This window comes from Crocodylus siamensis, chromosome 1, assembly GCF_052110815.1.
Source record: "Crocodylus siamensis isolate JL-2025a chromosome 1, ASM5211081v1, whole genome shotgun sequence".
NCBI classification, from domain to species: domain Eukaryota; kingdom Metazoa; phylum Chordata; order Crocodylia; family Crocodylidae; genus Crocodylus; species Crocodylus siamensis.
The window spans coordinates 303,794,040-303,809,842 of NC_143395.1; the positions used below are offsets into that span (position 1 = coordinate 303,794,040).

The following is a 15,803-nucleotide window of genomic DNA, read 5'->3' on the forward strand; positions in this document are numbered from 1 at the left end:
TAGTGAGGTGCAGGATAATACAGCATTTAACTTGCATCCAGACAAACTCTCAGTTAAAAAATGATACAGCCTAGGGCAGAGTGTGTGTGCACGCTTATGGGGGGGAGGGGTAACTTTGATCCCTTCCCCTCCTGATCTGCTGCTCTGCTTTTTGCTTTCTACACTGTACCTCCTGCTGGATCTGTTGCCTTGCTTTTTGCTCCGTGCTGTGTATGGTACTGTGCTGCCTACCCCCTAATTTTTTTTTTAAATTAGAAGACTGAAAAAATAAAAATTAAGCTCTAACACTTAATAATCCATAATTAAATCTTAGTTTTAGTTGCTATGTATGAATTATTCATTGGACAGTAAAATGATTTGAGTTGTGCAACCATAAGATTGCATATTCAAATTAAATTTGCTTGAATTTGAGGTTTCACCCCATTTGGAGCTTGCAAAGTTTGAAACAAGTTGTGAAAGCCAGTAGAAAGAGTTGCTGTGAAAATAAGATCTAAAAATAACTTCCGGTTGTGTTTTTTTTTCCTCTAGCATGCCATAGAAATGTGATAGTTGGTCAGAACAAGCCCATGAACAAAGATTTACCTAGGCTGGATATTTCTACATCTCAGAATGCATTATTCATTTCATATCAAGCATTCAGTTTTTCTGTGATTTCTTGTGCTATGAATTTTCTTAGGTTAAGATCAGGAAATTGATAATGTCCATCCTCCCTCTGTCCCATTTCATGCCACAGATTTGAATGGTTTTAGTGGCAGACTTGTAAGCTGTTGGTGCTGCTTAGCTTTACACTCAGCATCCTATATTCCCAAGAGGCTATACATTAGGAGTAGTAGGATTCAGGAAATGCATCAGCCATGCCACTTCCTTTCAGCTGTGCTTCCTATATAGGAGGCCAGTAATGGATTAGTATAGGCTTGCTATGCCAGTTATGCACCTCTGGAAGATTCCTCTTTTTTTGCGGGGGGGGAGAAGCGCACAGGAAAATCCTTCTCCAGACCTCAGTTAAATGAGCTTAACCAGCACTTTATTTTACTTAAGCAGTACAGTGCAGCTCTATAGGCCTTGATACACGTGCAAGTGTTTTATCTAGATGTGGATTCAACTGGACCCAATTTAGATGCATGCCTATGTAGACAAGGGTGATGTATGTTCATTTGGTCACGTGTGTTATGTTCTGTACCTCATAGTGCCACTGGATGGCGCGTACATGCCATAATGTTTTTTAAAGAGTCGATTCATGTACTGTACTTTGAATTCTTATGCTCTGGGTGGTGCTGTTCTAGACGGAAAATATATCTATTTAATTTTAATTTAACTTTAGTTACTCAGCTTTAATTTAAATAGTCCAGAAGTTTAAATATTTAACCTTAAATAAATGTATATACATACATATATACATATTAATTACAGGTAAATTAAATCTCAGCTATTAAAGCTATTTAAATCTTAAATATGTGAACTTTTAATAGCTTTAATAGCTGAGATTTAATTTACCTGTAATTAATATGTGTGTGTGTGTATTAAATTAAAGCCTTCCTCTTTGTAAAGTCTAACATTTATTTGCTTGCTATTCTGAGCCTGGTTTCTTATTTTACTTTTTTTGGGTGGGGGTGGGGAGGAGATGGCCATTAAACCGTTGTTTGTGGTCAAAGGGCTACTTGACTTCACAATGGTAGCAATTACCAAGTTGATTGCTCACTAATGCTAGTCTTCCAGTTTCTATCCATTTGCTTGTGAAGCTTTAAGGCTGTGTGGCCATTTTTATTTGGCTATAGCAGCCTGCATTTCTAGATATCATAAGGGTAAAATTATTGCAGATTAGCATAAGGGTAAATTTAACTGGGCAAAATGCATAGAACCATAAAATCTCAGCCACCTTTTTACTGTAGCTTAGATGAAAAAATGCTTCAGTCTCAGAGGGTTGCATTGAAGCTTGTGGGCCTGCCAGTGAGGACGGGAGGGCCCAAGCAAAGCTGAGGGCTCCCAGTGCTCCAGTGCAAGCTCCCAGCCCTCAGCAGCCCTCTCAGGCCCCAATACCCATGGTGCCCCCACAGGTCCTCAGCAGCTTTGTGCCTGGCTCCCACCCTGGCTGTTAGTCACACATCTCACCCACCGCATCCTCAAATACAACTGTACTGAGTAAAGCTCAGTGTTACTCAGAAGCTCTTTTCGAGGCTTAGTTCTGTCTACAAAATGCTTTGAAATCCCTTGTATTTTGCACTTCTGTCTTCTGGAGTGTATGTCACTGCTCTCCTTTGTTCATGGAATCAGACTAGAAAACAATACAGATGAATTATGCAGACAGTCTGTATATTTTTCTTCCTTTCAAAATATTAATTCCTCACACTACACACTACGCAAGAGATATTAAAACAACATTCCTTTATTAAGAGTGCTAATGCTTCCAGCAACCTACATCATTTTTACCCCTCCAAAAAAAAAAATTCTTTTCCTACAACATAAAGGGAAATCATACTATGAGTGTTTCTTTACAGAGCTAAAGACTTTTGCTTCTTCTTACGTTAACACTTCCTTCACTGCACCTAACATGGAGTCTGACTTTTGTATTAGTATAATAAATGGAAGTTTTGCCCCTCCCATTGCTGAGACCATGACAGTCTTGAATCGTATCTGCACTCATACTTGAATTTTCAGTGTTGGCACAGTGTTGGTGGCAACAGAACTGTCTTTATTTGGAGGATCTGAGTTTGAAAGAACCTGGAATTTCAGTACATGTCACGCTCCATCTTGTTTGGCCTTTAAGCATAGAACCCACCCCCACACCAAGGGTGATTGTTTGGAGGAAGAGAGGAAAACCTCCAAGAACTATTGTGTATGTCAAGCAGCCACTTCTAGTGTTGGCAAATACCAGCTCCATCTCACACCTGTGTCTGTGCCCTACACTGAGCGTGCCTGGTCTCAGCTTCATCTCTCACTCTTTTTTGAGCCCTGCACCGAGCGTGCCTGGTCTCAGCTCCATCTTACGCCCATGCCTGAGCCCTGCACCAAGTATATGCTCGGTCTTAGTGCCCTCTCACACCTATGTATGAGCCATTATAGCTGCGGGACAGTCTAGGATCCCACTTCTAAAACCTCCTAGCTCAAGTGGCTAGTTGAATTTTCAAGTTGGCAAATATCAAGGTAATTGAGTACTTTGCACTTATAACAACAAGACCTGTGTTATATATTTAACCTCACTCTCACCCACCTGCAACAAGGAAGCATGAAGATAAGAAATTATAGGCTCTGGAGCTCTACCTGGTGAACAAACTACGTGACTCTCAATGGACAGACCCTAAATCACATTTGCATGATAGATGTTACAAAACCAGTCACAGAGCCTGGTTCAACTACATATGGTTCAGGTAAACTACATCCATCAAGCTTTAGATGTCATGGGATGATCAGGCCCCTAAACAAGATTAGGCCCCGGTGCTGTATATATCATGTTACAGGTTGTAAAGTGTAACATCTATCATGGCCTGAAAGGGCCAGAGAATCTGCCCTAGTATGTTTGATACAAGAAGGAACTTCTGCCTATGTTCATCCAGTGACTGACTTTGCACAAATCTTTGTACATTCTTAGTTTCTTAAAAGTAAGCTTGGGAATAAGAGCATGGATGAGCTTTTACTTGGAAACCAAGTGTGAGAACTGAAGTTTAGTAGGAACTAGAAATGACAGGAGAATGCTTCAGTAATTCTAAATGTTTATTCCACTTATCACATTAACAGACTTGTGGACAGCATTCCCTCTCATTCCCAACTGCATTATTTTCTTGAAGCAGCTGCAGTGATTGATTTCAAAGAAAAGTAGTATTAAGAAAATACTTAATGCATTTTAATCTGCTTTTTGTGCAGTTTAGTAACTGCAACCAAGAAATGAAGCCAGCCCCCTGTAGACCTTCAGTGGTCTGTGGACAGCAATTTAAAAAATGCTTGGTGTGCTAGATCTATGGCTGCTTTAACCATGATAACTTTTGTCTTCTCATAACCATGTCCAGAAGGTAAAGTTTTTTGTACAGGTAATTTGTATGAATTATGGTTTAAACCGCTTGACCTCAATGGCTTTTAAGGTTTTTCTGAGCAGCAACCAAAGGGAGGGCATGAAGTGAGAGTGGAAAGGTTTGCGAGCATGATTTCATTGGGCAAAATATCTGTTTTCTTTAAACATTGGTCTCTCAGTATTTTGGTAGGAGAAGGCAGAATGAAATGGCTGGTTCCCAAGTAAGAATGGGACATTTCTCATTTACAGTTTATATAAAATTAAAATAATTTTATTTATTTTAAACCTGAACCTCATGATCACCAAATTTGAGAATAATGTAAAGAAATGCAACAAAATATCAACTTTTCAAGAACGAGCATTTTCTGCCTGATAGTATCACTGTAGTTATTTTTAATCAAGGTAATCCTGTGTTTCCCCAGCAGCTGCTGAACTAAAGATATTTTTAAAAATTCACTTTTTTTTTATATTGTTGTTAAATGATCCTTTATGCAATTTTCAGTTGGTTAAATGGCCAGATTTTGATAAAAATTTTGATATGTTGCCTTATAAAACCACACAAAAATTAATTAAATTTGGTGGATGTGAGGAATATTGCATAGCTAGAGGACTGGCTTAAAAACCAGAAACGGAATAAAATGGCAATATATTGAACAAGAAAGAGGTGTCTTGGAATTCTGTGAGGATTCATGTTAGACCTATTTTAATTTAATGTAGAATCATCATAGGGCTTGAAGGGACCACATGAGGTCATCTAGACCAGGATTATCCCTGACTAAGCCATCCTAATCAAGTGTCTGTTTGACCTGCTCCTGAAAATTGGATGGAGATTCCACAACCTCTCTAAATGAAGCTCTTCTTAATCACCAACCTAAATTTCTTCTGTTGCCATGGGGGGAAAAATGGGTGTGGGAAGCAGTGCAATATAATTATGCAAAAAGAGTGAAATGAGCTATCTCCAAGTACAATGAGGCATAATTAATCTGTTTTGCCTAAAATATATTTCTGTTTATCTTTAACTTCTACAGGTCACAAAGTTGAGGTGTAAGGAAAATTGATGTAATATTTTAAACCATGTCTCATTTAACTTGAATTGTGGTAATAGGCTTTTACAATTTTTCTGTGCATTAAAACCACTTTTTCCAGTCAATAGGACCATTATTTTTTTGGTTTTTGCTTTACACTTTTTCTGTATTTCAGTTTTTACGAGTGGGCCGTTGCCAGTTTCTCTGTCTCATAGATTTGACTCCTGATAGCTAAATTTCAGGACTTGTTTCATGTTTGCTTTTGTATTTGCTCTGGGCTCAGTAGTATCTTCATGTTGATCATTATATTAAAAGGTTAAGAGCAGAATTATTATATATATTGCATGAATAATGTCTCCATTACAGGTATACTGCTGTCCTAGAAAGGATTTTAAAGACTTGGCAAACGGCATACCTGGCACAATTGAACGTGTGCCTGCAGGAACAAACTTGGATCAAGTGGTAATGTACTAACTAGCTGTCCTACTAGCTAATGTCTAGCATAAAGATACTGCTTTTTCTGTGTATTTATTATAAGCAGTAGAAGATCAGATTTTGGTGCAACAGGAAGGTACCAGATTTCGATTTACCATGTACTGTAATTAAGTGTTAAAAGGATAAGGATTTGGTAGGTTATTTTCTTACCCAGATTTCTGAAGACTGCTATTTTTCCATGTACTTATCCTGTAATTGATGTATTCTGATGTAGGAATCCTAGTTTTATGGGTACATGTGTTGAAAACACGGTGTACAATTTTCTCCACTGTCTTATGTAGAAGTACACAAGTACGTTATTGGATGCTGAGTCATATTGATGTAAAGTGCTTGAACTCTGCATGTAGGTAGCATACAATTACTCCTGACTCATATAATCAGATAGATCTTGTTACCTCCAGCTAGGATATAGCAGGAGTTGGATTATCTCTGCAGGAAAATGTAACTAAGATCCTTTAGGAAAAACAGTCATTTAGGTTGGTTAGGTTGACTTGCTGTTACTGTAACCAATAAAGATAATCCCTGGGGAAGGAATCAGCCAGATTGTATATAATGACTAAGATTTTTCAAATATGCATAAGTCATTAATTGCTATCAATTATCCAGAGCTCAGAACTGGACAATTTTCAGTCCAATTCGGATTTTCAGATTTGTATCAAATTTATTGATTTGTTTCTACATTTTGAAAATGATAATTTTGATAGTTGATCAAAACTAAATATTCACTTGAATTAAAAAAAGGTAAAAAAATGAATGTTTTGAGATGAAATGAAACATTGATTAACAGTTTCAAAATAAAACTTTTCTCCTTTTTACACTCAGCCAAAAAATTAGTTCTATTTAGATAATTTTGAAGATTTAACCCCATAGGGCATGCCCTTTGAAAGGCTGCAAGAGGCACGTGTGGGAACATAAAAAAGTTCCCCACACTGCAAATTTGCAGCACAGGGGCAGAATTAGACCCCTGAATATACAGGGGTCAAAAAAATACCCCGGCAAAAAAAGTGGGGCAGGGCATAGTCTAGGACCGTGTCCTGAGACAGCTGGAGGTTCAGTTCTTCACAGAGATGCTCTGCTAGCCAGCCAGAGTGTGTCTATAGCTGGCCCTCACCCCGGTGCTGAGCTGGACCTGGGCTCTGTGCTGGTAAGTTCGGGATCAGGGGCTGGAGGTGGGGGGCAGGGAACCATGGAGCGAACCCTACTGGCCACATCCCCCGCCTGCCCCCTGAACCCTCCAGTTGCTACCCTGCTTGGCCCCAGCATCCTAGCACTAAAAAAAAAAAAAGCCCTGTACTCACCGGGAGTAGCAGCTGCCGTCAGGGTCACTGGGGCCTCTTGGCAGAGCTCCCACCCTGTGCAGCAGGGGGCAGTGGGGACCGGCCCTGGCCACGGCCACCTGGCTCCTGCACTGGTGCTGCCCCATCACATGGGTGCAGTCTGGGTTGGCAAGGTGCAGCACAGCTCTGCGCACTGTCAGGCAGCTGGTGCCACTGAGGCTGAGCAGTGCCAGGCCCTGGGTGACAGCTTGAGCTGCCTAACAGTGTGCGGAGCCACATGGCACCCTGCTGATCCAGGTTGCACCTGCACAATAGGGGAGCAGCAGTACAGGTGCCAGGTGGCCAGTGCCAGTCCCTGCTGCCCCATGCTGTGTTGGCGCCTCTGTCAGGAGGCCCCAACAACCCCAGTGGCAGCTGCTACTGCCGGTGAGCATAGGGGTTGGGCAGGACAGTGATTGGGGGGCAGGCGGGCGATGGGGCTGGGTGGGGGGACCCTTCATGGTCCTCTCCTCCAGCTTCTGCTCCCCGCCCTACTTACTGGCCAGGAGGCCCCAGTGAACCCGATGGCTGTTGCTGTTGCGAGCTTTTTCTTTTTTCCCTTAGTGCTGGAGCTGGGTGGGGAGGCCTTTAGGGGCAGGGTGACTGGGGCTCTGCCACGTGTCCCCAGAGCCCCCAGAACCGCTGCTACTGCTGGTGAGTGCGGGGCTCTTTTTTTTTTATTATTATTATTATTTTAAGTGCCAGGAGGCTAGGGTTGGGCAGAGCAGCCATTGGGGGTTTAGGGGTGCAAGTGAGGGATCAGTGGGGCAGCCATGGGGGGGCTGCAGGAGCCAGCAGAGTATGGGGCCGTGTGGGGCAGCAGTCGTGGGGGCCAGGGGAGCAAGCGGGGGTGGGGTATGTGGGCCTTGCAGGGGGAGGGGTGGTAACCCCTGCAGGGGCCATGTGGCCCCTGTTGGGGGGGCTGTAGCCGGGTAGAGGGCAGGTTGTGAGCTGTGTGGGGGGCTGAACCCTGCAGAAGGAGGGGGACCCATCCCTCCTGAACAGCCCCCCCAGTCCTCCCACAATCCACCCATACCTACCCACACACCCCATGGCCCCCCACATCCCTCTACAGCCACCCACATCCCCCCACCCCTCTTTGCACCCTGATTCTGCAAACCTTACATCCCCCCAGCACACACCCTGCATACCCACCTGCCAGATAGGATGACACCTGCTGGCAGAAGCTGTGGCTATAGGGGCAGCTGTCCCCACATACTGGTTAGTGAAGGGGTCAGGGGGAGCTCTAATTGCTATATGGTAAGAAAACCAAAGGCAAACAGCAAAACATAGGTATTTAGAATTAATTTTGTTATGATGATAGAGACACTGATAGGCTTCCAAATTGCTTTAACACTGTAGCTATATCAATAAAACATTGCCTGATTGCTGTCTCTCTGTCTCTCTCTATATATAGTGGTCTTTTGTTTTAATTGTGGAGAAACAGATTTTGGGGTATTTTACAGAGTGACTTTGGGACTTTTTTATCACGGATTTTTCAGTTTTCAAATGGGGAACACCAGAATTCCTGCTAGGATGGCAAGTGGAAGGACCCAGGCAGAGGAGCCTGCCCAGAGCTGGCACCTTGGACCCAGCTGGAGGTGGCTGACCTCCTGGCCAGCTGGGGCCAGGAGGACATGCTTTGACAGTTCAAAGTAGGCTGCCACACTGGGAACATCTTCCTGGCGATAGCTGCCCAGATGGTTGGGCAGGGGCACATGGCAGTACAAAGGCCAACTCTGCAGCTGGCCCAGAGGAGCAGATGCCTCTACTGGCTATGCCATCGCCATCTATCTGGGTCTGACAGGTGTGCAGCAGGTCATAGCCAGGCAGCAGCCCCCACTGCCAGACTTCTGCAGTGGGTAAAGTGTGCAGGGAACTCTCAGGGCTGCTTCAGTCCAGCTGGTACAAGGGGTAGTGTCCCCAGGTACCAATTGGCTGAGTTCCAGAAGCTCCTGAGAGCAAGTAGCCCTGAGCTACTTGCCAGGTCAGTTTTTTCTACTGATGGGACCAGGACAGGGCAACTTTTTACACTGCCCCAGGCTCTAGCTCCCCCTGGCTGCAGATTTTGCCCAAAGTGGCACACCTTGCACCACACCAAAGCGTGTGTCTGGGCACGTGCACTGAGGCAAAAAGCCCCAGCTCAAATTTGCACCACTTCTATTTGAGCTGCTGCAAGTACACATGCCTGCACATATGGACGTGTCCACACAGTCTATCCCATGAAGAACAAAGTGGAGTATACATAGGCCAACAACCACACTAATTCTACTCTGTATTCTTTTTTTTAAAATAAATGTTCCTAACCTCTCCTTTTTTGTTTAAACATGTAAGAGTCTGGCAAGACAATGTTTGTTTTTTCTAGTTATTACTAGTATAGAAAAGCAGCCTTGTCCATAACTTGTGCATAATGTTGTCAGCTGAAAAGTAGAGCAGGCTCAGATAAATGTAGGTATTTTCTATAGTCTAACATGTAGTTCAGTAGCAATTCTTGATTACTGCACAAAAGAAAATCGTAAACTGTAAGAATATAACTCTTTGCACCATATATTACCAAATGAAAAAAATTGCAATTAAGTAGCCTTCTTATAGTGTTATACAGAAGCTTGTCCTGCACAGAAATACTATATCTGGGTTTAATGAAAAACCTAGCTTAATGTGAAAGTAACTTAATTTTCCGTAATGGGAGCTCAAACAGGTGGACTGGAAACAGACGGTGCACATAAACCAGTTTAAGTGATCAGAAACTGGTTTAAACCTGTAATAGAATGCAAGTTCAGTACATATAAACCAGTTTCAAAATGGCTGAAACTGGTTTAAAATAAACCTGGTTGAATGTAGTATCAGACTTAAGTGATTTGTGTTAAACCAGTTTATGGAACTTCTGTCCCAGACCCCTTCCTGATTCAAGTTAAATCAGAGTCCCCCAGCATCCCCACATGCTTTGCAGCTCTGTGCTGGGCTGTGCTGTCTGCTCCAGCGAGCAGGGCTGTCCCCCATAGCTGGAGCAGTGAGGGTTGGATGACAAGCCCAGCTGGAGATGCAGCCCAGTCTACGGGGGGGGATAGGCCCCCCCCCCAGTATACCCGGGCTGGGTTGGACCCAGAGTGTAGCGGTCAATGGTAGCGAATCATTATGGCACTCCGTGACCAGTGGTGTCCCCCAAGGCTCTGTCCTTGGACCAGTTCTGTTTAACTTCTTTATCAGCTATGTGGACATTGGTGTCAGAAGCGCACTAGCTAAGTTTGCCAATGATGCTAAACTTTGGGGCATAGTGTCCACACCCAAGGACAGGCTAGTGATCCATGCTGACTTGGATAAACTTAGTAAGTAGGCAGATACAAACTTGCTGACATTCAATACTGATAAATGTAAGGTACTCCACCCCGGCAGGGGGGAGACCCCACAGCATGCTTATAGGCTCGGCAGTGCTACACTTGTTAGCACCGCTGCTGAAAGAGACTTGGGGGTCATGATTGACCACAAGATGAACATGAGTCACCAATGAGATGTCACAGCTGGTAAAGCAAATAAAACTCTGGCTTGCATCTTCTCAAGTAAATCTCAGGATGTAATCCTCCAGCTGTACTCAGCCTTGGTGAGGCCACAGCTTGAGTACTGCATCCAATTCTAGGCTCCACAATTCAAGAAGGATGTTGAGAAGCTTGAGAGAGTCCACGTGCATGATCAGAGCACAAGAGAATAGCCCTTATGGAGAGAGGCTGAGAGCCATGGGACTCTTCAGCCTGGAAAAACACAGGCTCAGGGGGGACTTGGTGGCTGCTTATAAGTACATACGGGGGGTACATCAGGATCTGGGAGAATGTCTGTTCACCAGAGTGCTACAAGACCATTTTAGGCTGGACATAAGAAAACATTTCTTTACTGTCTGAGCCCCCAAGACCTGGAATAGACACCCTCCAGTAGTGGTGCAGGCACCTACTCTGGACTCATTCAAGAAACGTTTGGATGCTTATCTTGCTGGGATCCTTTGACCCTAGCTGACTTCCTACCCCTGGGGCAGGGGGCTGGACTTGAGGATCTTCAAGGTCTCTTCCAGCCCTAACGTCTATGAAATCTATGAAAGTCTCTGGCAATTTTCTTGAGGGTTTATGCCTGAAAAATTGTTGTTTTTTTTTTTCTTCTCAAGTGCTAGTAGTTATATCAGTGCTACTTTGACGGTTAGTAAAATTAATTAATTTGCCAAACTGTGTTTTATATTTGTGCATAGTAGGAGCTGTATGACCTCAGACATAGTTTTGATTTTGAGAAAACAATTGGATGTTCTGTAAAGGGGCAAATTTTAAATATTTTATGTAGGTAGTCAGCTGCTGAAAAACATGCTTCTTTTTTTCCATGTTGTAAAATGAAAGAGATGTAGGTTTTCAGTTCTTTCTTTTTTTTTTCCGTTTTTTTGTTCTCCTCAGTTTTGGCTCCGTATTTTGTCCACAGGCCAAGTCTATGTGGTTCTTGGCAGGCTGCTCGTACTTTTGTTTCAATTGATCTTTTATCAGCACATCTTACTGTGGGTTATATGTGAAATAATGCATGAAGGGTTTCTAAAGAGGAATGTGTGGAAAAGATGCACAAGATACTTAATAAAGGCAACAGGAGTTCAAATTGCAGATGCAGTATCTCATACTGATACTATCCCACTTGCTCCAGAAGAATATTGATACAAACAAGCATTGTAGTCTTCATCACTTTGTGAAGCTCCTTTATGTTCTGGCTAGCTCCAGCTCATTGATGCAACACCATCATATAGACATTAGAAAGAAACTAAGCTGTGTGTGGCATCCTAGAGATACTGGATTATTCAGTTACCTTAAGCTAGTGTTGTCTAACTTGTGGCTTGGCCTTTGCTTTCTCCATCATTCCTGCTGATGCCAGGGTCTCCAGGTTCTCTCTTCTTCCTATGTGCAGCTCACACAGTTTTGGGGTGGAGGTGGGAGTGGGGCAGTGCACATGAAGCCTGCACTGCAGCGGAGCCCTCTTTGGCATTCCAAGGACTTGGGGAGTCCATGCAGTTAATTTGGTGGCAGAGCCCACATGGCAGAGGGTCTGGGAAGACCATGTAGCCTATATGGCAAGGGGGGCTTTGCTCCAGAGGAGTGCATGTGGTGGGGGGCCCCGGGACCCTGCGCAACCCATGCAGTTGGAGAAGAGTGCAACCTGCTCAGTATACAACCCATGCAGCCCGCAGCCCCCAGCTGCTTTGAACAGCCCTGCTTTAAATCATGAACGAGCTACTCAGGCAAAAATTCTTGGATAACCAAGGTATGTAAAGTTTAGACTTCATAGAGGAAGTAAGAAAGAATAATCTTTGACATTTAGCAAGCTGAGTCCAGTGACAGCCAGCCTTTTTTAGTAGGTATGCTACCAACTAAGACCTTCCCTTCCCTGAGTGCCAGGCTAATCCACACGCACTCAGAGGCATACCTGATTGAGTTTGTACCCTGAGGCCCTGGAATGGAGACATCTGGGCAGCTTCAGTCTCTGGCCATACAGAGTAGAGCAGGGATAGGATGCTGCTGCAAGAGAGGTGTCACTGCCAAGAGCTAGGTTAATCTAGGGTAGGGAAGGGTTAGGTTTGTAATGGTAACACCTGATACCTCCTCTTGCAGCATTAGCAGCATCCTGCCCTCACTGGCTTCATTCAGCAGGAGACTGGAGGCCCTCCTTCTCTCTTCCCTTTTCCCCCCAATTCTGCACCACCCTCCCTTTAAAGAGTGCCCAGGTCTTGCGTGCCACATACAGCAGTTGCCCAATGCCACTTGTGACACAAATGGTGCAGGTGGGTAACCCCTGGAAGTAGTCTATGAGTAATCATGGAGCTTTTTTCATGAGTGGAAAACTGTTTCTTTTCAGCAGGCCGTTGGAGCTAAGAAATATAATACTTTTTAAAAATATTTTAAAGCCATCTTTATCACTTGTGGCTCTAAAAAATACAAGCTGCACACAGGCTGCACAGGCTTCTCAGACCTCCTGCCACCAAATGGGTTGCATGGACTCTCCAGGCTCTCATGAAAAATGAGACTATGATTTTGCTGTGGTTAAATTTGATGCAGTCTATTTCTTTTTCTCAAGACATGAATAAGAGTATTTGGGATTTTGGAAGACATGAATAGGAGTACTGTGTTCAAATCATATCTGTTTTTAAGCTTGTCATGGCTTCCTGCTAAAGAGTGAGTTGCATTTTCCAACTGCATTAAGAATTTAGTTGTTTTGTTATATAAATGTTTTCACATAAACTTTCTTTCTTGCATTGATGTCCAGGCCACAAAGGTTAGATTCAGCAGTTTGAACCAATCTTATTCTTATTAATTTCACTGTCTTGGTTTTGAGTTGTTGCTGTAAACTTTTGTCTATCTTTTCTGCAAAGATATTTTCCCCTTAGGAAATAGAATTAATCTAAACCATTAGAATCTGAGTTTTTTACTTGCCTTAGGCAATAGTATGAGATGAATAAAAATCTATAATTTATGAATTATTTAAAACAGCAAAACCAAGCACAGGTTTATTAATTTTAACCATATTACCTGCGTTTTTCTCTATTCTAAGGAAGGGCCAAATCCAAATTGTTCCCTGAGATGCCTAAACTGGACTTAAGTGTCTAAGTCACAGAAAGTTACTGAATTTGCTTCACTAACCACAAAACCAATTAGGTGCCTAGAAACATTAGGTGCTTCCATTTTGGCTGAAAAGTTTTCTTGGCAACTTGCCCTTAGGCTTGTGAGCAAGGTCTAACTCTACACCAAGATGTAACTCCTGCCTAAGTTCTGTTGTGAACCAGGTAGATGCTACTCACTGTCAAAGACCCCAAAGTGTCAGGCATTTGCAGATCAAGCCTAACTTCTGGTTGTTGCTGGTTGATACAGCCCAACACACCACACTCACTTGCTTATGGACATAGTGGTGGCAGTGGCAGGGATGCGTACCTTTTGTGATGAGACTAATTCTTTGGCGTCCTTGGTACACAACTACAGATGTGGAATGAGAGGCTGAAAAAACGGACGTCTTGGTGGCTGAGTCCTTACCAACAGGGACTGACAAAATATGGCAAATGTGGCAATATCTCAACTGCCTACTCTCCAGAGCTGGATGCGCCAGGGAACTAATGAAGAAGTTCAACTACCTGTGACTGCAGCACAGAGCCTCAGAGTATGCTACAGCTGCTGCAATGTCCACTGTTTGAAGGCACAGGTACAATGAAAGATTAAAGTACAACAGATGAGCACAAGCATACATGGTCAAATGTGGTATAGAGACACGAGAAGAAGGTGAGGTCCAAGGACAGTGTTGGGAACAACATCAGGACCTGCATAAGGCCTCGTCAGTGACCTTACTAAGTCCTTTGATTCCATCAATCAAAGTCTTACAGAAAGTACTGGCCAGATTTAGATGTCCTGAGGCTTCTACATGACTAGATGACTGCCACCATTCTTTGTAGTAGATTAGAAACAGACCCATTTGTCATTCTAACTGTGGTCAAACAAGGATGTGTTGTTGCCCCAACTCTGTTCTCCATTTGTTTGATGGTCATCCCAGTTCTCATTAAAGACCTCCTTCCTTCCAGAATTAACATTGAATACCGAATGGATGGAGGGCAGTTCAGTCTGGGATTTTTTGGTTGAAGACCAAAGTACTCAAGACAACCATCTTTGTTCTTCAGTATGCTGATGACCATGCCATCCTTGCTCACACTGAGGAAACCTTCCAGACCATGCTGTATCTCTTCAGAGAAGGCTACTGAACTTTGGGCCTCTCTCAACATTGGGAAGGCTAAAGTGCTTTATCAGCCTGCTCCAGGCCATGAATGTGACCTCCCTCCCCAAATTACTATTGAGGAAGAGATCCTGGAAGTAGTAGTCAGGCACTTCCTCTCCCTTGCTGTTGGAATAGTCATCATCTCTCATTTGGTGAGGAGACACAGCACAGGATCTGGTGCTCAAATGTCTCCTTTGCGAATTGCTTCAGTGTGTCTTTATTCTTTCTGATATCTGGAAAGACACCAGGATCCAGGTTTAAAATGCAGCCATCATTTCCACTTTCCTTTACAAGACTGTCATCTCAAGAGCATGGAGAGATCACCAATGATACCTACAGGAAATCCTCTACATCAAATGGGAAGATCATTGTACACCTGCCAGCATCCTTGCTGAAGCCAGTGTTGCCAGCATTGAGTTAGTGATCCTCAAGCACCGACTTCGCTGGACTGGATACTGTGTGTGAAGGCCTGACTCTTGATTCTCAAAACAAGTGCTCTACTCCCAGCTTAGTAATGGCCTGAGATCTTGAGGTGGCTAGAGGAAATGTTACAAGGATACATTGAAGGTGTACCTCAAGAAAACAGATGCTGACATTGAGTTGGGAGGAGCCATCTGCCAGCTGACTCTAGTGGCACCACAACCTCAACCAAGTGGCAGCCCATTTTGAGATAAAGCGTCTTGCCCTCAAAGCAGAGAAGAGAGCACAGAGGAAGGAAGAGGAGAGGAATCTCAGCCTGCAGCCTACTCTCCCCTGTGGAAATATCTGCAACTTCTGCAGATGGATATGTGGCTCATGGATTGGACTCCTAAGTCACCTTAAGACCCAGCAGTGAGCCATGGTAAGATGGAGTGATTGTTGATGATGAGATGCTTCTACAAAACAGTTTGGATCTAAAAAGAATAGAAATGCAGCTTACAATGAGGAGAGCAAATGGTAGAGCAGTGGGGACCAATCTTTTTGGCGTGTGTCCAGAAAGAGATTCAGGATTTTACAAGGTGGGGTATGGTTACAGGGACTAGTGATGCAGGGGTGGTTGCACCCTGCTCCCCTTGTATGCCTGGCACTACAAGGCAGGTAAGCATTACCAGACTTCCTTTCCTGCCATGCCCAGAGGTACATCTTCTCTCCTTCCCTTCCCTCTCTATCCCTTCTCCTTCAACCCCCCAGCCTTCTTCTGCCTGCCATTGCCAAGTA

At 43.7% G+C, this 15,803-nt stretch overlaps 1 protein-coding gene across 3 annotated transcripts in view; it reads left to right on the plus strand.

Moving 5' to 3' along the window:
* The window catches only part of SH3RF3 (SH3 domain containing ring finger 3), a 381,928-nt gene that overhangs the window by 72,648 nt on the left and 293,477 nt on the right, over window positions 1–15,803 (plus strand). For 2 of the 3 annotated variants that reach the window (XM_090021443.1, XM_090021464.1), the window contains exon 2: window positions 5,395–5,490. The exons of the other annotated variant lie outside the window; for it this stretch is intronic. In XM_090021443.1, coding sequence (XP_089877569.1) covers window positions 5,395–5,490 — 96 coding nt within the window. The remainder of the gene's footprint in view (window positions 1–5,394; window positions 5,491–15,803) is intronic. 3 annotated transcript variants of the gene reach the window in all.